This window comes from Cnephaeus nilssonii (assembly GCF_951640355.1).
Source record: "Cnephaeus nilssonii genome assembly, chromosome: 13".
NCBI classification, from domain to species: domain Eukaryota; kingdom Metazoa; phylum Chordata; class Mammalia; order Chiroptera; family Vespertilionidae; genus Cnephaeus; species Cnephaeus nilssonii.
Genome location: NC_137084.1, coordinates 2,039,038 through 2,059,883, shown reverse-complemented (window position 1 = coordinate 2,059,883; position 20,846 = coordinate 2,039,038). Strand labels below are relative to the sequence as shown.

Here is a 20,846-nt window from a genome sequence, read left to right as displayed (position 1 = left end):
GGACGGGGCCGGACAGCCTCCCTAGGCCTTGGCTCCAGTCCCCGTGCAGAGGGGTCACCCCTCCGAGGTCTAGACCCAGGGGCCCACTGCCATGGACCAGCCAGAGGCCTCCTGCTCCAGGTGAGTGCTGGGTCCCGGCCCTGCCACCCGGGAGCCCGCTGCTCACCCCATCCGCCCCCACCACCCCTGGCTCAGGGTTCCAGGAGCACATGGGGGGGTCCAGGTGGGGGTGGGACATGGGGCTGTGGGGATCCAGGAGCGCAGTCTGGGCCAGGGGTGACTCCAGCCGCCCCTGCTGAAGCCAGCTCTGCTCCAGGACCCCAGGGGGGAGGCAAGGAAGGGGGGGGGGGCACAGGCGTCCTGGACACCTCACCTGGGGAGTGTGGCCTGGCTGCGCCAGGTGCGGGAAAGGCACCAGGCAGGCGGGCAGGCCCCCCCAAGGGCCGGGGCCAGAGGCGCCCAGTGCCACCGGCCGTGGCCGGCCCCACCTCACCAGCGGGCACAGCCTAGGGCCGCCCGGGGGCAGAGCCTCCCCTGCGGGCAGAGCGTGGGCCTTGGAGCCACCGAAGGGGATGGGGCGCGGCTGAGCCACTGCTCATCGCGGGCGCCCGACGCCCCCTGCCCGCCCGCAGCGAGCAGGCCCGCGCGGCCGCCGCCCGCGAGCTGCTCCTGGCGGCGCTGGAGGACCTGAGCCAGGAGCAGCTGAAGCGCTTCCGCCACAAGCTGCGCGACGCGCCGCGGGACGGGCGCAGCATCCCGTGGGGGCGGCTGGAGCGCGCGGACGTCGTGGACCTGGCCGAGCAGCTGACCCACTTCTACGGCCCGGAGCCCGCGCTGGAGGTGGCGCGCAAGACGCTGAAGAGGGCGGACGTCCGCGACGTGGCGGCGCAGCTCCAGGAGCAGCGGCTGCAGCGTGAGCGCGCGGGGGGGGGGGGGGGGGGCGGGCGTCGCCAGGTCCCTGCCCTCCATCCCCTCCCGTCCGGACCGGACCGGCCGCCCTCCGTCCCGCTTCCCCGGGAAAGCCTGGCGCGCCCCCTGCCGGCCAGTTCACTCACGGCCCCGGGGCTGGGATACGGGCCCCTGGAGAGTGGCCGCGACCCCCTATTGCGTCCTCCCTCCCCCCATCCCGACCCCCGCACGTGCGCGTGGCCTCACGCAGTTCTCCCTTTCAGGGCTCGGCCCCAGCTCCTCGGCGCTGCTCTCCGTGTCCGGTAGGTCTCCGGTTGGGGGCGCAGGCCCAGGCTTGGAGCAGCTGCCCTCACCCGGGTCTGGCTCCGTCCGACAGCTGCTCCCGCGGAGGCGCGGGTCTGGGAGGGCCAGGGCGAGGCGGGGGCGGCACAGCAGGGGAAACTGAGTCCTGAGCCGAGCGCGGAGGGCAGTGGGCACCGAGGGTGAGCTGACCCAGCCGCCCCACCCTCCTCCCTGTCTCCCCCGCCCCCCGCCCCCCCAGAATACAAGAAGACGTACCGGGAGCACGTGCTGCGGCAGCACGCCAAGGTCAAGGAGCGCAACGCCCGCTCCGTGAAGATCAACAAGCGCTTCACCAAGCTGCTCATCGCGCCCGAGAGCGCCGCCCTGGCGCCCGAGGCCCTGGGGCCCGCGGAGGCGCCCGAGCCCGAGCGCGCTCGGCGCTCCGACACCCACACTTTCAACCGCCTGTTCGGCCACGACGAGGAGGGCCAGCGGCCGCTGACCGTGGTGCTGCAGGGCCCGGCGGGCATCGGCAAGACCATGGCGGCCAAGAAGATCTTGTACGACTGGGCGGCGGGCAAGCTGTACCACGGCCAGGTGGACTTCGCCTTCTTCCTGCCGTGCGGGGAGCTGCTGGAGCGGCCGGGCGCCTGCAGCCTGGCCGACCTGGTCCTGGAGCAGTGCCCGGGCCGCAGCGCCCCCGTGCGGCAGATGCTCGCCGACTCCGAGCGGCTGCTCTTCATCCTGGACGGCGCGGACGAGCTGCCGGCGCCGGGGCCCGCCGAGACGGCGGCCTGCACGGACCCCTTCGAGGCGGCCGGCGCCGCGCGGGTGCTGGGCAGCCTCCTGAGCAAGGCGCTGCTGCCCCAGGCCCGCCTGCTGGTGACCTCGCGCCCCGCCGCGCCGGGCCGGCTGCAGGGCCGCCTGCGCTCCCCGCAGTGCGCCGAGGTGCGCGGCTTCTCGGACAAGGACAAGAAGAAGTACTTCTACAAGTTCTTCCAGGACGAGTGGCGGGCCGAGCGCGCCTACCGCTTCGTGAAGGAGAACGAGACGCTGTTCGCGCTGTGCTTCGTGCCCTTCGTGTGCTGGATCGTGTGCACCGTCCTGCGCCGGCAGCTGGAGCTGGGCCAGGACCTGTCGCGCACCTCCAAGACCACCACGTCCGTGTACCTGCTCTTCGTCGTCAGCTTCCTGAGCTCGGGGCCCGCCGCCGACAGGCCGCAGGTGCAGGGCGAGCTGCGCCAGCTGTGCCGCCTGGCCCGTGGGGGCGTCCTGGGGCGCAGGGCGCAGTTCACCGAGAAGGATCTGGAGAGGCTGCAGCTGAGCGGCTCCAAAGTCCAGACGCTGTTTCTCGTCAAGAAAGAGCTCCCGGGCGTGCTGCAGACCGAGGTGGCCTACCAGTTCATCGACCAGAGCTTCCAGCAGTTCTTCGCGGCGCTGTCCTACCTGCTGGAGGAGGCGGGGCTGGAGGAGGCGGGGCCCGGGGCGCCGGCGGGCGCGGTGGGGGAGCTCCTGCGCGGGGGCCTGGCGCTCACCACCCGCTTCCTCTTCGGGCTGCTGAGCGCCGAGCACGTGCGTGACATCCAGCGCCACTTCGGCTGCGTGGTGTCCGAGCGCGTGAAGCAGGATGTCCTGCGGTGGGTGCAGGACCAGGGCCAGGGCCAGGGGCGCCCTCCCACGGCGGCGGCGGAGGAGGAGTCCGAGGAGCTGAAGGACGCGGAGGGATCCGAGGAGGAGGAGGTGGAGGTGGAGGTGGAGGAGGAGGAGGAGGAGGAGGAGGAGTTCAGCTTCCCGCTGGAGCTGCTGTACTGCCTGCACGAGTCGCAGGAGGCGGCCTTCGTGCGCCAGGCCCTGCGGTCCCTCCCGGAGCTGGCGCTGGAGCGCAGGAGCCTCAGCCACATGGACGTGGCCGTGCTGAGCTACTGCGTGCGGTGCTGCCCCGCCGGGCAGGCGCTGCGGCTGGTTGGCTGTGCGCTGCCCGCCCCGCAGAAGAAGAAGAAGAAAAGCCTGATGAAGCGGCTGCAGAACAGCCTGAGCGGCAGCCCGTGAGTCTCCGCCCGCCCGCCCCCAGGCCCCCGCTGTGGCACCATTCAGGCCTGTGCACCTGAGCGCCCACCTGGGCATCCGCCCCCAGACCAGACCAGAGGCGGGGCTTCAGGGCTGGTCCTGCCCACCCCCTCGTGGGGCAGCCTCCAGTGCCCACCTTCTCCCCCCACCCTGTCCTCTCCGTGCCCCCCCCATCCCCCCGCCATCCCCATCCAAGGCAAACCTCAGAGCATGGCCATGTAGCTCTAGGCCAGCCCCCGCCCATGCTTTTTGGATTTTTTAAAATATATTTGTATTGATTTTAGAGAGGAAGGGAGAGGGGGAGAGAGAGAGAGACATCGATGATGAGAGAGAATCGTGGATCAGCTGCCTCCTGCACGCCCCACACTGGGGATCGAGCCTGCAACCCGGGCCTGTGCCCTGACCGGGAGTCGAACCGTGAGCTTCTGGTTCATAGGTTGACGCTGAACCACTGAGCCACGACCCGCGCCCTCCCCCCCCCCCCCCCCGTGCTTTCTCATAATGAGTTCTGGGGCACGCCGTGCCCCCTTTGCCCCGGGCCTTGGCACCGGCGCTTCCCTCGGCCCAGAACACTGCTCGCTGCCTCCCCGCAGGCCGGCCCAGACTCCCCCAGCTGCCCTGCGACCCCCGGGGCCCAGAAGTGCCCACTGACCACCACATGCCATGACCTCTGTCCGTGGCCGCTCCCTCGCCAGACCCTCCGCGGTCCAGGGCAAGGCTGTGTCATTGTCCCTGGCCCTTGGCCCCAACCCGGCACCTGACCCCTGACCCGGGCGCTCAGCGTCTGTGCAGAGGACGAACGTTAGGACACTGACAGGGGCTGGGGACACCTCGCAGCTGCAAGGACAGGCGCACACGGGGAATGCGGCGACATGGCCCCTGGGGGCCCCTGGCCGGCTCGGCGGGGACGCGCCTGGGGCCACGAGAGGCCGCACCTGGGTTTGGGGTGAGGACGGAGGTGGCTGTGACAGCTGAGGGGCACAGGGAGGAGGGAGGGACTGCGGCCAGGTGGCTCCCCTCTCTCCCCGCAGCTCTCAGGCCACCGCGAGGAAACCCCAGGCGTCCTCACTGCGCCCTCTCTGCGAGGCCATCGCCGACCAGCAGTGTGGTCTGACCAGCCTGACGTGAGTGGCCCCGCCCCGCCCAGCTGGGAGGGCACAGAGCCGGGTGCCCAGGCGAGGGCGGCGCAGTGGCCGTCTGGGAGGGCACAGAGCAGGGTGCCCAGGCGAGGGCAGCGCAGTGGCCGTCTGGGCCGAGGGGACGGGCTGAGAGCCTGGGGCCTCTGGCGTCCCATGCCGGGCCGACACGGGGCCGGGCCCGTCCCCAGCTTAGGGGCTCCTTGGGAAGGGGGCTGGCCAGGTTCGAGGGGGAGCTGGGCTTGGGGTGGGGGGACATGGAGGAGACCAGCCCACTGGCCCGTCAGTCCTGCCACTCAGCTCAGTGCAGCGTGGGCGCCACAGCGTTTCCGTGGCAAAGGAGTAGAAGCCACGCCCCCGGCCGCAGGGACCGGCTAACTACACTGCGGCCACCTTAGCGCGGGGGCAACTCCGCGGAGGCCGGCGTGTGCAGGGGGAGGCCGGCGTGTGCAGGGGGAGGCCGGCGTGTGCAGGGGAAGGCCGGCGTGTGCAGGGGGAGGCCGGCGTGTGCAGGGGGAGGCCGGCGTGTGCAGGGGAAGGCCGGCGTGTGCAGGGGGAGGCCGGCGTGTGCAGGGAGAGGCCGGCGTGTGCAGGGGGAGGCCGGCGTGTGCAGGGGGAGGCCGGCGTGTGCAGGGGGAGGCCGGCGTGTGCAGGGGGAGGTCGGCGTGTGCAGGGGGAGGCCGGCGTGTGCAGGGGGAGGCCGGCGTGTGCAGGGGGAGGTCGGCGTGTGCAGGGGGAGGTCGGCGTGTGCAGGGGGAGGCCGGCGTGTGCAGGGGGAGGCCGGCGTGTGCAGGGGGAGGCCGGCGTGTGCAGGGGGAGGTTGGCGTGTGCAGGGGGAGGTCGGCGTGTGCAGGGGGAGGCCGGCGTGTGCAGGGGGAGGCCGGCGTGTGCAGGGGGAGGTTGGCGTGTGCAGGGGGAGGTCGGCGTGTGCAGGGGGAGGCCTGCATGAGCTCCTCATAAACGTGTGGTCAACAGTGTCCTAGGAAAGACTGGCATGTGCCCAGGCATGTGCCCAGGGTCATGCCCCCAGGGACACGCCTGGTGACAAAGGCAGGGGCGCAGTGCAGCCGATGCCCTCCGGCTGACCCCAGCCCCAGGGAGCGGGCCGTCTGCACAGCGGGGTGCAGCGAGCGGCCGAGGGGCCTGAGAGTGACATGTGCTTCCGGGCCACAGGCTGGCCCGCTGCAGACTCCCCGACGCCGCGTGCCACGACCTGGCCCAGGCCCTGAAGGCGGCCCCCGCCCTGACGGAGCTGCGCCTCCTGCACAACGGGCTCAGCCAGGCGGGGCTGCGGGCGCTGAGCGAGGGCCTGGCCTGGCCCGGGTGCCGGGTGCAGACACTCAGGTGAGGCTGGGTCTGGGCGGACGAAGGGAGGGGGCGGGCCCCCGGCTGCTCCTGAGGCGCCCTCCCCGCAGGCTGCAGCAGCCCGGCCTGCAGGAGGCCCTCCAGTACCTGGCCGGCGTGCTCCAGCACAGCCCCGCCCTCACCACCCTGGACCTCGGTGGCTGCCAGCTGTCGGGACCAGTGGTGACCGGACTGTGTGCGGCCCTGCAGCAGCCCGGATGCCGCCTGCAGACCCTCAGGTGGGGGCGGGGCGGGAGGGTGCTGGGGACACGCCTCTGAAGCCGGGCGGGGGGTACCTGGGGCTTCCCCTGGACCCTGAGTGAGCACGGCCCCTGGAGACACCCCTCCAAGCCCTGGCCCCAGCCCTTGGCCTCGACCACTCTGCCAGACCAGATGTCCATCTGCGGAGTGGTGCCCGAGGCCACAGTCTGGGTCAATGCTCCCAACACCCTCCCGCTCTCCAAGGGCTTGGCCCCAGCCCCCGCCCCCTGTCCCCAGCCTGTGGCAACCCTGATGCCGTCTTCTGTCACTGTGTACCTCTGGCACGGCCCAGGCCAGTCGCCCGTCACTGCCCCCCACACCCTCCCCCGCCCCCCCGTCATTGCTGCTCCCTGCCCTGGACCCTGCTTCCCTCCCACCCACCTCCCCACTCGTCCTGAGCAGCCTGAGCTCCGTGGAGCTGAGCGAGCCATCGCTGGAGGAGCTGCAGGCCGTGAGGACAGCAAGGCCAGGCCTGGTCATCACGCACTCGGCGCTGGACAGCCGCCCCGCGCCTCCCAAGGGCCTCAGCACGTCCTTGTAGGCCCCGCGGCGGCACAGCCAGGAGGACGCCCGTCAGCGAGGAGCAGCTCTCCCATCCGAGGGCGTGAGGGTGCCGCTGAGGGGCCGGGCAGGCAGGGAGAGGCCCCGACGGGCATGCCCCTCCCCCCAGTGGTCCTCCACATGCCCTTCCCCCACACCCTGGGCCCTAACCTCCGCTGGGCCCCGCCCACTTCCTCTCCCGGGCCCAGCAGCCACCCCTTCGCAGCCCCGCCCCCAACAACGATGCTGAGAGCCCCGTAGCTGAGCGCCTGCCACGTGCGGACCGTCACCTGGTGGCTGGTGCGGTGACACCTGCGTGGACCATATTCATCTGCGGTGCTGCCCTGGCCAACGAGGTTCAGGCAGGGGCTGACCCTTGACCTGAGGTGGGCGGGTCGCCCTCCCTCCCCCTCCCCCAGAACGCGGGTCTTGCATCAGGGGAAGCCATCCCTGAGGCCCTGGGGCAGAGCCCGGGGGCGTCCACTCGCTGTGTAGGGTCTCTGGGGCGGAGCCCAGGGCGGCGTGGAGAAGGCCGGGCGGCGGGCAGCCGAGCCTGCTGGTAATAAATGCTCCTCTGCGTTCGCGTTGGCTTCTGTGTCACTCGGCCGGGCATCCTGGCCATCTTTCCTTTGGGGCCCAACTCCCCTGTCCGGGCGGCGCCCCCATTTCAAGGATGAGAAAACCGAGGCTCAGGGAGCAGCCTGGCGGCCAGCAGCCCGGACCCCTGATGGACAGGCCAGCGGTGGGCAGCCCTCGAGTTCCCCACCCAACACGGTGGGCGTGGCCGGCCCCTGGGACCCCGCCCAGTACAGGGGCTGGCTCCGCAGGGGAAGTGCGACTCCAAAATCTACTTCCTTTTTAAAAAAATATTTTTATTGATGTCAGAGAGGAAGGGAGAGGGAGAGAGAGAGAGAAACATCAATGATGAGAGAGAATCATTGATCGGCTGCCTCCTGCACACACACCCCCGCCACTGGGGGGTCGAGCCTGCAACCCGGGCCTGTGCCCTTGACTAGAATCGAACCCGGGACCCTTTCATCTGCAGGCCGACACTCTAACCATTGAGCCACACCAGCTAGGGCCATAATCGACCCCAATCCAGTCATTCATTCCACAAAGCAGACAAAAATCCCTGCCCTCCTGGAGCCGCCACGCTGACAGGAAGACAGATGTGTAGACAGACAGACGTGTAGACAGACGTGTAGACAGACAGACATGTAGACAGACAGACGTGTAGACAGGGGCAGGTAAACGCTGTGGAGGAGAGCGATGCAGAGCAGGGACAGGCACAAGGAGCCGAGGGTTCCTGTTACCTGTAAGGGCCCTGGGAAGCCTGACTGAGCCCCCCGCCCCCCGAAATCCCGAAGAGAAGTGTTCCGTGGAGGGCAGGGAGGTGCCACGGTCAGCTCGGGCTGCCCTGACCAAATACCACCACCGGGTGGGTGATGGACGGGAGTTTATTTCCCCCGGTTCTGGAGGCTGGCCGGCCCAAGGCCAAGGTGCCGTCAACTCGGTGTGTGGTGCGGGGCCTGTTCCTGGTTGCAGGCAGCTGTGTCCTCGCTGTCCTCGCCTGGTAGAGACCTTGCCTGCCCTCTGGCCTCTCATACAATGATGAAAGAGAATCATCGATCAGCTGCCTCCTGCACCCCCCACCCTGGGGAGTGAGCCCACAACCCGGGCATGTGCCCTGACTGGGAATCAAACCGTGACCTCCTGGTTCATAGGCCGATGCTAACCACTGAGCCACACTGGCCGGGCTGTCCCATTCACTCGTGATAGCTCTTGACCTAATGACCTTCTAAGTGCCTGCCTCCAAATACTATGGCATCTGGGATTAGATGTCAACAGAGACAGCTGGGGGACACAGCATGCATCCCCAGCGGGGAGCGCGCCACAAGTGAAGGTCTCAGAGGCAGAAGCCAGGCTGGCTGCGGGGAGGGGGCGGGCACTTGGGGACTTGTCCTCCCGGAGAGGTGGGCACCCTGCGGGCTTCTGAGCCGAGGGCACGGGCTGACCTCGCCCCTCACGGGGCCGAAGGGCAGAGCAGAAGCAGAAAGCGGGCAGCGTGCTGGCCCAGGAGTCAGGCGGGCAGAGAGCCGAGAGCGGGCAGGTGGAGGCGGCCAGCAGGGCTGAGGGTGGGCGTGGGTGTGCGGACACAGGCGGCCCGGGGGCTGGATGAGGGAGCGGCAGGGAGAGCAGCTGCGGGGGGTGGGGGCTCTGAGTGCCTCTCACTGGGGGTCAGACATTCGGTCAGCCCAGGGCGTGAGGGACAAGGATGGAGCAGGCCCAGGCCAGGGGGCAGGGGGGCTGGCGGGGAGATGGAGGCCGAGAGGAGAGGCTGAGGAGCAGAGGGAACGGGGCAGAGGACACCCCTGCAGGACCTCTGGTTCACGCCAAGGGCCCTGCCCTCAGCTCGGGGTGGGATGGGGGCTGTAGTTCTACCACCGCCCGACCTCCGCCTCGCCCCAGCCGCCTGCACAGCCTCCTTCCCGCCCTCCCAGCACCGCCCCGGGGGCGGGGACCAGCCTCCCGTCCCGCCCGCCCTGCGCCGCCCCGAGGGCGGGGACGGAGGGGCCTTCCGGCCTGCGAGGCGTCCACCCGAGACTACCCGCTCTGGCCCCGGAGCAGCAGCTGGAGGACACGGCGGGCGGCGGTGAGCCCAGACGGCTGCCCCCTCCTGGGGCTCGCCCGGCCTCTCGCCCCCACAGCCGCCCCCAGCACCCAGCACTGCACCCCTACGCCCCACCCCGCCCCCAGGCGGCTTTGGGGAGAAATGTTCCCGGGCAGAGTTCTCACTTCCACCCACAGGGCCGGGCTGGGGTGCGGCGTGGAGAGAGCCCGAGGGTCAGGACGGAGGTCAGAAGGGGGGGTTGGGAACTCCCTGGGGTCCCTGGAGATCAATATGAGGGGTAAGGGCTCCAAAGTAGGGGATCTGGGAGCCAGGGCTGCCCAGGGGGGCCCACGTTGGGGGGCACCAGCCACGTTCCAAGGGCAGGGGCTTTGGGGTTAATAGCATCAAAAGAGGGAGATCCAACCAACCAGGGGTCCCCTGACCCCCCCCCCTTTTCCAGACCCCTCCGCTGAGCAAGCCTTTCCATGGCGGACGCCGGCGAAGACCCCACCATATTCACTGCCCACTCCCTGCCCAGTGACCCCCGGCTCTGGGCCACCGTGACCAACGCGTACTTGGGCACACGTGTCTATCATGATACGCTGCACGTGAATGGCGTGTACAACGGGGCCTTGGGGGACACACACCGAGCCATCCTGCCCAGTCCCCTCGGCGTCCAGCTGGAGGCCCCCGCGGGGACCGGAGAGCAGCTGACCACGACCTTCGTCCTGGACACCAACACAGGTAGCCACTGCCTGTCCCCCCCCGCCCCCGTGTTCCAGGTTAGTGGGGGGGCCCTCACAATCCTATCCTGGCATCTCCCAACTCAGGGTGCCCGACTCAAAGAAAGGAGGCCCCGGAGGCTGCCTTGCCAGCTCGGGGAGGCTGGGGGTCCTGCCCTGGGGGGTGGGGTCCCGGGGCAGCCGGCGCTTCCTCCACAGGCAGTGGGATCCAGGGGGGGCTCACCTCAAGGAGGGGGGCTCAGTCCCAGTGCAGAAGGGCCAGCAGCTCCGTAACGTCCTGGCTGCCCCGCGGGGGGCGGGTGTGATGGGCCGTCCCCCACCCCACCCCCGGGCAGGCTCCTTTCTGCACACCCTGGAGGGCGCCGGCTTCCGGGCCTCCCAGCGCGTCTACGCCCACCGCCGGCTGCCGCACGTCCTGGCCTGCAGCGTGTCCATCGCCCGCTCGGCCCCGGGCAGCCGGCCCGTCACGGTGCCGCTGCGGTCTGCCTTCTCCCCAGAAAGCCCGGACTTGGACCTGCATCTGGGGCCTGACTTCCAGGGAGCCCGGTGAGGAGGGGGGCGGGGGGCAAGCCGGGGGGCCCCCCGAGGAAGCCCCGCCTGAGACAGCCGCGCTCTCGCAGGTACCTGTACGGCCACACGCTCACCCCCGAGCAGCCTGGGGGCGCGCGGCAGGAGGTGCACATGCTGTGGACGCCGGTGCCCCCCGCCCTGACCCTAGGGGAGGGCGAGCCGGACAGGACCTGGGAGTTCCTGGCCGTGGTGGGCGGCAGCCAGGCTGAGGCCCGGGCCTGCCTTTCTGAGGCCCTGGAGCTGCAGGCCAGGGGGGCGCTGTACCCCACCCACGCCCAGGCCTGGGCGCAGCTCTGGGAAGGCTGTGGCCTGGATGTGGCCGGGCCCCTGCCCCTGCGCCAGGCCCTGCGTGGTGCCCTCTACTACCTGCTCAGCGCCCTGCCCGAACCCGGGGCCCCAGGGTACGTCTGCCACGGACTCAGCCCCGGGGGCCTCTCCAACGGGAGCCGTGAGGAATGCTACTGGGGCCACGTGTTCTGGGACCAGGTGTGCGCCCTCCGCCCCCGCACGCACCTGCACGCGTGGGTGGCACACAGGCAGAGGGTCCCTGGGCCCAGGCAGGCCCTGCCGGGGGTGGGGGCTGTGGCTGGGGAAGCACAGGGACCACGGCAACAGGGAAGGCTTCCCGGAGGCGGTGGCATCTCGGCTGGAGGATGTGGGAGTCTGCTGGAAAAGCAATCCAGGCGAGGGGACCGGAAGGCTCAAAGCCCCCCCCCCCCCCCCAGCTGGAGAGGGCCTGGCACCTGGCCAGGGCGGGGGGCGGGGCTCACGAGGCAGGAAGAGCAGTTGTAGGGGGCTGCAGGCGCCGTGAAGACCTGTTAATTGGGGTGTCACACAGACAGGTGTGGGTTCTGGAAAGACCCGCGTAGCTGCTAAGGAAACGTGGGGGGACGGTGAGGCCGGGCAGGAGCCGGAGCCAGGAGAGCTGGGACTTGGGGACCAGCGGGGCTGTGGCCCACTTCACCCTCCGGGTCAGGCAGCCAGTGAGCAACGAAGCCGGCTCCCCTCCAGCTGCCCACACCCGATCCTGGCCTGAGCCCCAGGCCAGACCCAGGTGCCCCCTGGGGAGGGTGTGGGCTGGGATTGGGGACGTGTGGCAGGCAGGCCAGGGGGGCCCGGGACAGGCCCGGGTGGGCAACAAGGAGCTATGTTGCCCCTGAGCCCCCAGGGCAGAAAGGGGGCGGGGGGCAGGGGGCGAGAGCTCGAGGCCGCCCCTCTGGCTCTGCCCCCAGGATCTCTGGATGTTCCCAAACATCCTCCTGCTCCAGCCCCAGGCCGCCAGGGCTCTCCTGCAGTACCGCGTCCAGACGCTGGGTGGGGCCCTGGACAACGCCCGGAGCCTGGGCTACCAGGTGAGGGAGGCCCGAGCGCCCACCCCGCAGGGTCCCTGGGAGGGCCGATGTCGCCAGACCCCGCTGGGGGTGGGGGAAGGGCATCTGGGGTTCTTACAGGGGCTCAGCAGCATGGCCAGCCTGCACTGTACGGGTGGGAACAGCCTGGCTGCCACCCAGCGGGTCCCCTCCCTCCCTGTGCCAGGGGCAGCCACAGTGGAAACTGGCCCACGGCGGGGTGGGGGGGGGGGGAGGGATGGGGATGGGGAATGGGGGGACAATACAGTGGCACCCGGGAAGTGGGTGCTCCCCTCTGCCCTCTGTGGCTGTAGGCTGAGAGTATTGGGAGATATGTGAGCTACCCCCAAGCCCCCTGATAAGAATCCGGTCTGCACCTCCCCCAACCCTCAGGGAGCCAAGTTCGCCTGGGAGAGCGCGGGATCCGGGCTGGAGGTCTGCCCTGAGGACATCTACGGCACCCAGGAGATCCACGTCAACGGCGCCGTGGTGCTGGCCTTCCAGCTGTACTACCACAGCACCCAGGTGAGGAGACAGCGCCCAGGTGAGGAGACAGCACCCAGGTGAGGAGACAGCACCCAGGTGAGGAGACAGCACCCAGGTGAGGAGGCAGAGCCCAGGTGAGGAGGCAGCACCCAGGTGAGGAGACAGAGCCCAGGTGAGGAGACAGCACCCAGGTGAGGAGGCAGCGCCCAGGTGAGGAGACAGCGCCCAGGTGAGGAGGCAGAGCCCAGGTGAGGAGACAGAGCCCAGGTGAGGAGACAGAGCCCAGGTGAGGAGACAGCGCCCAGGTGAGGAGACAGCACCCAGGTGAGGAGGCAGAGCCCAGGTGAGGAGACAGAGCCCAGATGAGGAGGCAGCGCCCAGGTGAGGAGACAGCGCCCAGGTGAGGAGGCAGAGCCCAGGTGAGGAGGCAGAGCCCAGGTGAGGAGGCAGCGCCCAGGTGAGGAGACAGAGCCCAGATGAGGAGACAGAGCCCAGGTGAGGAGACAGCACCCAGGTGAGGAGACAGCACCCAGGTGAGGAGGCAGAGCCCAGGTGAGGAGACAGAGCCCAGATGAGGAGGCAGCGCCCAGGTGAGGAGACAGCGCCCAGGTGAGGAGGCAGCACCCAGGTGAGGAGGCAGCGCCCAGGTGAGGAGACAGAGCCCAGATGAGGAGACAGAGCCCAGGTGAGGAGACAGCACCCAGGTGAGGAGGCAGAGCCCAGGTGAGGAGACAGCACCCAGGTGAGGAGACAGCACCCAGGTGAGGAGACAGCACCCAGGTGAGGAGGCAGAGCCCAGATGAGGAGACAGCGCCCAGGTGAGGAGACAGCGCCCAGGTGAGGAGACAGCGCCCAGGTGAGGCGGGCGTCTGCCCACCAGGCGTGGCCACTCCTCCTGTGGCCCTGCCCCCAGCTGGGACTTCCTGCCTAGAGCCTGTCCAGGCACCTGGGAGCCACGCATCCACTCCTGGGTGCTGGGCATCCACTCCTGGGTGCTGGGCATCCACTCCTGGGTGCTGGGCATTCACTCCTGGGTGCTGGGCATCCACTCTGGGTGCTGGGCATTCACTCTGGGTGCTGGGCATCCACTCCTGGGTGCTGGGCATCCACTCTGGGTGCTGGGCATTCACTCCTGGGTGCTGGGCATCCACTCCTGGGTGCTGGGCATTCACTCCTTGGTGCTGGGCATTCACTCCTTGGTGCTGGGCATCCACTCCTGGGTGCTGGGCATTCACTCCTGGGTGCTGGGCATTCACTCCTGGGTGCTGGGCATCCACTCCTGGGTGCTGGGCATCTACTCTGGGTGCTGGGCATTCACTCTGGGTGCTGGGAATCCACTCCTGGGTGCTGGGCATCCACTCCTGGGTGCTGGGCATCCACTCTGGGTGCTGGGCATCCACTCCTGGGTGCTGGGCATCCACTCCTGGGTGCTGGGCATGGGCAGGACATGCAGGCCCACTGAGAACTAGAATCGTGCGTGCCGGGGCCTGTTCCAACCTCTCCTCCCCCAGGACCTGCAGCTCTTCCAAGAGGCTGGCGGCTGGGACGTGGTCAGTGCCGTGGCTGAGTTCTGGTGCAGCCGTGTGGAGTGGAGCCCTGCAGAGGAGGAGTACCACCTGAAGGGTGCGGGCAGGGGGAGAGTGGGTGGTCATGGTGGGGAGGGTGGTCATGGGGGGGAGGGTGGTCATGGGGGAGGGTGGTCATGGGGGGGAGGGTGGTCATGGGGGAGGGTGGTCCTGGGGGGGAGGGTGGTCATGGGGGAGGGTGGATGGTAATGAGCTGGTGGATGCTCGTCAGTTCAAGGTCAGGGTCAGGGTCAGGGTCAGGTCAGGGTTAACCTGATGTTGCCAGCCCACACTGGCCTGTGCATCGGGCAGGTCTCAGACCCTGCACTAAGTAAGCGCCATCGTGCCTTTGTGCCCAGGAGTCATGCCCCCTGACGAATACCATTCCGGGGTCAACAACTCCGTGTACACCAACGTCCTGGTCCAGAACAGGTCAGACCCAAGACCCCAGCCCAGCCCAGGCGTGCGGGGCGGGGTGGGGCAGCCGAGTGCCAGAGCTGCAGCCCCCGCCTCTGCCCCAGCCTGCGCTTCGCCGCTGCCCTGGCCCGGGACCTGGGTCGGCCCGTCCCCAGCCGGTGGCTGGCCGTGGCTGATAAGATCAAGGTGCCCTTTGACCTGAAGCGGAACTTCCACCCCGAGTTTGATGGGTATGAGCCTGGTGAGTGGACTCAGGGCCCCTTCGAGGCCCCTTCTGCCCCCCAAGTCCCCTTCCCGACATAGGGTCCCTGTCCTCCTTCCCCCTCAGCAGCCCCTGCCCCCCCCCCTGCCCCAGGAGAGGAGGTGAAGCAGGCAGATGTTGTGCTCCTGGGGTACCCCGTCCCCTTCTCCCTGAGCCCTCAAGTTCGCAGGAGAAACCTGGAAGTTTACGAGGCTGTGACGTCCCCCCAGGGCCCGGCCATGACGTGGGTAAGAGGGGTGGTTCCCACGGCAGCCCCAGCCCTGCCCCCCTGGCCTGCCTTCCGTCCCCATGCCGTGGACCTCACCCCAGCGTGCCCTCTGCCCTCTGACCCCAGAGCATGTTTGCCGTGGGCTGGATGGAGCTGAAGGACGCCAGGCGGGCAGGGGACCTCCTGGGCAGGAGCTTCGCCAACATCACCGAGCCCTTCAAGGCCAGCCTGGGCCCCTCCCCCCATGCCCTGGCCACCGCTCCTGCGCGGGCCGGGGTGGGGGCGTGGGGGCCCCGCTTCCGGGGTCACAGTACTGTGAGGGCCACCCGGCCTTCCAGGAGCAGGGACTGCGGCCTGGGGCGGGGCGGGGCTGTGTCCGGGCTTCCCCGCGCTGACTGCCTCGTCCCTGCAGGTGTGGACGGAGAACGCCGACGGGTCCGGCGCCGTGAACTTCCTGACGGGCATGGGGGGCTTCCTGCAGGCGGCGCTCTTCGGGTTCACAGGGTTCCGGTGAGTGGAGGGACCGGTGAGTGGGGGGACCGGTGAGTGGGGGGACCGGTGAGTGGGGGCACCGGTGAGTGGGGTGACCAGTGAGTGGGTGACCGGTGAGTGGGGGGACCGGTGAGTGGGGTGACCGGTGAGTGGGGTGACCGGTGAGTGGGGGGACCAGTGAGTGGGGTGACCAGTGAGTGGGGTGACCGGCAGAGGGAGGTCACCTGCCCTGCCTGCCCTCCTCACAGAGCCTCCCCTTCTGCAGGATCACCCGGGCCGGCGTGACCTTTGACCCCATGTGTCCGGCGGGGGTCTCTGGAGTGTGTGTCTCCGGCATCTGCTACCAGGGGCACAAGCTTGACTTCTCCTTCTCCGAGGGCGCCGTGACGGTGGAGGTCAGGACCCCGGCAGGGCCCGGGGCGCCCCCGCTGGAGGTCGAGCTGTGGCCGTCGCAAACCCGGCTCCCCCTGCGCCCAGGTAGGCTGCTGCCCCCAGACCCACCCAGGGGCCCAAGGCCAGTGGCCCCCCGGCTGGCCCGGCGTGTGCCCTCCCCCTCAGAGTGGGCCGCTGTCCCTGCAGGACACAAGGTCTCCTTTGCCCGCTCTGCGGGCCGGATACAAAGGTCACCCTTGGAGGAGCCGAGGCGGCAAGTGCTGCTCCCAGAATCCCCTGGGAGAAACTGCTGAAGACATTGGAGCCCACGGCACCCCCTGGACACCTGTGGGCCCCCCAGCCCCGGAGCCCCTCACCTGGGGCTGTCCTGGCTTTAGGGACCTCTCGGGACCTCCTCTCTGGCACTCCCTATGCGGGGGTGGGCGGCTGGCTGCACCCACTCCTCCTGGTTGCCCTCCTGGCCTGGCCTCTGCCTCCACCCACCCTCCACCTGGCAGCCAGGCTCACGGGCTCCGGGAGAGGTCTGGCTTCTTTGGCCTGAAGTTCAAGGCTGCCTCTAGCCCGACCCTTTCCCTGCCTCACCCGTACCCATTGCCTCCCACACCAGCATGCCTGCTCCTGCCCCCGAGGCCGGCCCCTGCACCTGCCGTGCCCGAGTCACTTGCCCAGGGAGCGGTGGGCCGAGGCGGGCGGGCCTGGCGTGGAGGGCAGCGGGGATGGGGCGGGCTCGCCCTGCGGAATTGGAATTCCTCTGACTCAGCCGAAGCTTCGCCACCAAGAACTCGCCAAGTCACGACACCGAGGCTCCGTCGTGGTTGGGTCCGGGTGCTCTGGGCTGTCGGGAACTCAGCGCCCTCCGTCCCGGGCGCCCCGGCCTCGGGGCCACTTCAGTCAGGTTGGACAGCCCATCCCATGCCTTTCCTCAGCCAAGTGGGGTGCACAGCAAGACCCCGTATCCTCTCTCTGACCAGCAGGAAGGACCGAGCCCAGGGCACAGGGTTCAAGGCCAAGGCCCTGGGCCTGTCTGTGCGGGGCAGGCTGCTCTGGGCTGGAGGAAACCCGGGTCCTCTGGGGTTTCCCAATGAGGCGAGGCGGCGTCCGTGGGGAAACTTGGTGAGGGCCCTGCCTGTGTGCTGCGGGAGTTGAGGTCGGGCGGGGGAGGGAGTTGAGGTCGGGCGGGGAAGCCGTCGCTCCTCTGGAGCCAGGGCGCCCGGTGGATCGAGTTCCAGCCCGTAACTTGCTCCCTTCGAGCGAGTCGGTGGGTCCCGTTGGCGCCCCCCTCCCCGCTCTGGCCAAGTGTGTTCTGGACAGAGGTGGTCCAGGTTCTCCAAGGAGCAGACACCGGGCAGATGGACGGTGACGGACGGACAGAAGGGAATGCCAGGTGGGTGGAGGCCTGGGGGTCCCAGGCCTGACCCTGTGGGGCAGCACATGGGTCGTGGTGGCCTCCGAGGGAGGTGGCCAAGTTGTAGCCAGCACACGTGTCAGGGCCAGCTCCCCGCGTCCTTGGTGGCTCTCCGGCACCCACAGGCTCTCCTTCCCCCGCCGGGGCCCGGCAGGTGGTAAAGCCGCGGGGACTGTCCCGGGGCAGCAGCCCTGGAGCCAGGGGTGGCACAGGCACCCGGGGGCACCGCGCTGCTGGAGCCCGATGCGGCTGCACCTGTGACCCCCTGCGCACGACCACCTGTGACTACAGGTGACCCTCCGAGGGGCTCGGGCCCCTGGTAGGCAGCGGCCTGACGGGTCAGGGGCCTTCAGCCTGCCCAGGACACAGCCTGGGTGCCCGCGACCTCATCCCCCCCTGGCTTGACTGCACCTCTGTCCTCAGCACCTGGGCACGGGTGGGCCACCTTCACGCCCATCACAACCCTCAGACCATCGCATGCGCCCAGGGCCATGTACCTGCCCCCCCCCCCCCCCCCCCCCCCGAGGCTGACCCCTGCTCCCAGCCTTATCCAGCACGGTTGGTCCCTTCTTGGGCCAAACCCGGAGCTCAGGGCGGGCAGGCGGTCTCCATCCCGGGCCAAACGCTGGCACACTGCCCTCGTCCTTGGTCCAACGTGGGACCAGCGCGCAGCACAGGCCAAGGCTTTGTCTCCACCCCCAGCCCCGACCAGCGCTCCTCGGCCTCCGGGGCTGGCTCCGGGCAGCACACACTTCTGAGCTCGGGGCTGGGGCGCTGCGGGCACATGGGGCGCGGCTGGGCCAGCTGTTGGTGTCGGGGTGGGGGGGTGAGGGGGGGGGTGTGGGCAGGCAGTACGTTGGGAACTCCGCGTGCAGTGGCTAAACAGGCCTCGCCCGCCAGCCCAGGCGGAGTGGACAGGCCAAGGGGGCTCCCTGGGGACGGAAGGGACCCTGGGTGGGGTGATCAAAACCCCAGCCACCCTGTGCTTAAGGCCCCTGCAATTAGCCTGCCCTGTCATTGGCCCGGCCACAGCAAGGCCCCGGGACCTCACCCAGCCACACAGGGTGTGCGCCTGTGTCCGACCGCCCCCTCTGGCAGCCCGCTGGCTCGGGGTGCACCAGGCGGTGAAATACAAGGACATGGGCCTGGCACCAAGGGCGCTGAGAGTGTCCTCACCCCCATGTCCGCCCTCTGCACAGCTGGGGGGAGGAGGGTCCCTATGTGCATGAGCGAGCCTGTGTGCGTGGAGGGCATGTGGTCATGCCTGTGTGCGCCTGTGTCCTGGGTCCAGCTATACGGACGCCCTGCGGGGCCTGAGATTTCTCAGAGTTAAAGGGACCGACCCAGTGACCCAAAGGAGATGGGCACACACCCAACCCACAGACAGGAGCGCTCTCCCTGGCCAGGGACTCCCACTCACCTCGCACGCAGACACGCGCACAGGCACGCACGCACACACACGGACGGGGTGGGCACACGTGGAGTCGAGGAGACACACCACTCATGCCACGAAACCACAGCGCCCGGCCGGGCAGCCGAGATGAAAGCTCGAGTTCCCAAACGGGATTCTGAAATGCGCCGGCGCCTCCGCCCAGAAGCCGCAGGCCACCGGGGCCCCAGGGGACGGCCGAGACCACAGCCGAAAGCAGGACATTCCGAGCAGGCCGACCCCCTTCAGTGCCGGGGTCCACCCAGGGGGTCTGGTGGTGGGTGCCCGACACCCTCCCGGCCCCAGCCAGGAACCAGCCGGGGGCCCCTTCTGGAACGAGGCACTTTTAATTGTGAGCGCAGGCTGAGCCTGGGGCGCGGGGAGGGAGGGTCTGGCTGGGGCAGGGTTAGGGGACCAGGGACCATCAAGGTTAGGGTGAGGCCTTGGGGTCCAAAAGGGGGGTCTTCAGGGTCAGCATCAGGAGCCCGGCCTGGAGCTGGGGGTGGGCCTCAGGCCTGTACAGCGTCGGGTTCCGGGAGGTCAGGGTCCAGCCCCCGGCGGGACAGGGACAGGGACAGGGCCAGGGCCAGCCTGTTAGTCGTAGTCCGAGTCGTCGAACTTGGTGCTGAAGAAGGCGGCCGAGTCCTTGGCCAGCCGGGACAGGTGCAGGGCCCCGGTCACCACCAGCGCCAGCAGCAGCAGGGGCGGCACCAGGGCCCACATGGTGGCCAGGATGTTGTAGCACTTGGCCTTGGAGGCCAGACGCCGGGCCTCGGCCAGGTCTCCCGCCACCTTCTGGTCCCGGGCCTGCAGACGGCGCAGGGCCAGGTCGTGACGTGCGCCGGGGCCTGGGGGGCCCGTGTCCCCCACCCCAGGCAGCCCTGGTCCCCACCTCGGAGGGCCATGGGGACCCGGAATCTGGACGGAGGGGACATGGCCATGGGCTACTCCCACTCCCTTCACTGCCCCAAACTGGACTCGGGGCTTTGGCCCTGGGGCAGGGGGAGGGGGGTCAGCCTAGGGTGGGACTGCAAGGGACAGCTGCCTCCTCCCGGGCCAGCATAAGCCCCCAAGGGCCCTCGGGTGGGGAGTCCGCTGGGGGGTTGCTCATGGGAACCCCAGCATCTGAAAAGCCCCATCGCCTCTGTGCTCTTCACAGTGGGCCAGACGCCCCTAAGGACACCCCTCCATCTTTTAAAGCACCCCCTTAGTGGGGACGCCCGAGGACACCCTCCATCTCAGAAGCACCCCCTTAGTGGGGCCCCCTGAGGACACCCCCGTCTCAGAAGCACCCCCTTAGTGGGCCCCTGAGGACACCCCCCATCTCAGAAGCACCCCCTTAGTGGGGCCCCTGAGGGCACCCCCCATCTCAGAAGCACTCCTTAGTGGGGCCCCTGAGGACACCCCTGTCTCAGAAGCACCCCCTTAGTGGGGCCCCTGAGGACACCCCCATCTCAGAAGCACCCCCTTAGTGGGGCCCCTGAGGACACCCCCCATCTCAGAAGCACCCCTTAGTGGGGCCCCTGAGGACACCCCCCATCTCAGAAGCACCCCCTTAGTGGGCCCCTGAGGACACCCCCCATCTCAGAAGCACCCCCTTAGTGGGGCCCCTGAGGACACCCCCCCATCTCAGAAGCACCCCTTAGTGGGGCCCCTGAGGACACCCCCCCATCTCAGAAGCACCCCTTAGTGGGCCCCTGAGGACACCCCCATCTCAGAAGCACCCCTTAGTGGGGCCCCTGAGGACACCCCCCATCTCAGAAGCACCCCCTTAGTGGGGCCCCTGAGGACACCCCCCCGTCTCAGAAGCACCCCCTGTGGGGGCCCCCCACCTTGACGGAGTAGGCCAGCGCCAGGAAGCCCAGGCAGCAGAGGTTCAGGTAGAGGGTGCTGAACAGCGACCAGAGCAGGTGGTCCCGCGGCGGGGGTCCCGGCGCCCCCAGCGCCACCGCCGTGTGGGCGGCGCCGTCGGCCTTGCGGGGCGTCGGGGCGCGGGGATCCTCGCGGGGGTACGCGGTGTCCATGGGTTCCAGCGCCGTCGCCTCGCTCCACGGCCGGCCGCTCCGAGGGGGCGCGGGGCGGCTTATACCCGCGCCCCGGGCCCGGCGCTAAATATACCGACGAATGGGAGCCCCGGCCCTGCCCGCCCCGCCCCCCCCAGCCCGACGCCGCCCGCGCCCCACACCGCCGGGCCCGGCGCCCTCCCCGCGGACGCCGGGGCGTGAGGACGGGGTCACCCTGCGCACCGCGCTCCAAGGACCCCCTGCGGCCTGTGCGCGGATGACCCGCGGGGCCTGCTGCGGGGTGGGGGTGCTGTGGGGGTGGGGTGGGGGTGCTGCGGGGTGGGGGTGCTGGGGGGTGGGGGTGCTGTGGGGGT

The 20,846-nt window shown here is 69.6% G+C and overlaps 3 protein-coding genes across 4 annotated transcripts; 2 read left to right on the top strand and 1 right to left on the bottom strand.

The window, feature by feature from the left end:
- Positions 1-6,997, top strand: NLRP6 (NLR family pyrin domain containing 6). The gene is made up of 8 exons (XM_079786876.1): positions 1-120; positions 633-913; positions 1,173-1,211; positions 1,451-3,236; positions 4,290-4,382; positions 5,568-5,738; positions 5,810-5,977; positions 6,402-6,997. The coding sequence occupies exons 1-8, from the start codon at positions 92-94 to the stop codon at positions 6,538-6,540; spliced, it is 2,706 nt and encodes a 901-aa protein (XP_079643002.1). The 5' UTR covers positions 1-91; the 3' UTR covers positions 6,541-6,997.
- Positions 6,998-9,077: 2,080 nt separating this feature from the next.
- Positions 9,078-17,536, top strand: PGGHG (protein-glucosylgalactosylhydroxylysine glucosidase). Of its 2 annotated transcripts, XM_079788666.1 has the most exons (14): positions 9,078-9,192; positions 9,611-9,894; positions 10,229-10,439; positions 10,514-10,949; positions 11,696-11,815; positions 12,206-12,337; positions 13,810-13,921; positions 14,223-14,295; positions 14,385-14,521; positions 14,636-14,769; positions 14,877-14,972; positions 15,163-15,260; positions 15,508-15,719; positions 15,822-17,536. In XM_079788666.1, the coding sequence occupies exons 2-14, from the start codon at positions 9,636-9,638 to the stop codon at positions 15,926-15,928; spliced, it is 2,127 nt and encodes a 708-aa protein (XP_079644792.1). In that variant the 5' UTR covers positions 9,078-9,192; positions 9,611-9,635; the 3' UTR covers positions 15,929-17,536. The 2 variants fall into 2 exon arrangements, with proteins under 2 accessions (XP_079644792.1, XP_079644793.1); XM_079788667.1 differs by lacking the exons at positions 15,508-15,719; positions 15,822-17,536 and adding an exon at positions 15,421-15,464 and having other exon boundaries at positions 15,163-15,292.
- Positions 17,537-18,655: 1,119 nt separating this feature from the next.
- On the bottom strand, positions 18,656-20,716 carry IFITM5 (interferon induced transmembrane protein 5). Its single transcript, XM_079788668.1, has 2 exons — positions 20,302-20,716; positions 18,656-19,276 (listed from the first exon to the last, which is right to left on the bottom strand). The coding sequence occupies exons 1-2, from the start codon at positions 20,491-20,493 to the stop codon at positions 19,064-19,066; spliced, it is 405 nt and encodes a 134-aa protein (XP_079644794.1). The 5' UTR covers positions 20,494-20,716; the 3' UTR covers positions 18,656-19,063.
- Between the last annotated feature and the right edge of the window lie 130 nt (positions 20,717-20,846).

Coding starts and splice junctions, on each gene's coding strand:
- NLRP6 (XM_079786876.1), top strand. CDS start 92: ATGGACCAGCCAGAGGCCTCCTGCTCCAG. Junction 5,739..5,809: donor TGCCGGGTGCAGACACTCAG/GTGAGGCTGGGT, acceptor CCCTCCCCGCAG/GCTGCAGCAGCCCGGCCTGC. Junction 5,978..6,401: donor TGCCGCCTGCAGACCCTCAG/GTGGGGGCGGGG, acceptor CGTCCTGAGCAG/CCTGAGCTCCGTGGAGCTGA.
- IFITM5 (XM_079788668.1), bottom strand. CDS start 20,493: ATGGACACCGCGTACCCCCGCGAGGATCCCCGCGCCCCGACGCCCCGC. Junction 19,277..20,301: donor CGCTGGCCTACTCCGTCAAG/GTGGGGGGCCCC, acceptor CGCCGTCTGCAG/GCCCGGGACCAGAAGGTGGC.
- PGGHG (XM_079788666.1), top strand. CDS start 9,636: ATGGCGGACGCCGGCGAAGACCCCACCATATTCACTGCCCACTCCCTG. Junction 11,816..12,205: donor CCCGGAGCCTGGGCTACCAG/GTGAGGGAGGCC, acceptor CCCAACCCTCAG/GGAGCCAAGTTCGCCTGGGA. Junction 14,296..14,384: donor AACGTCCTGGTCCAGAACAG/GTCAGACCCAAG, acceptor CCTCTGCCCCAG/CCTGCGCTTCGCCGCTGCCC.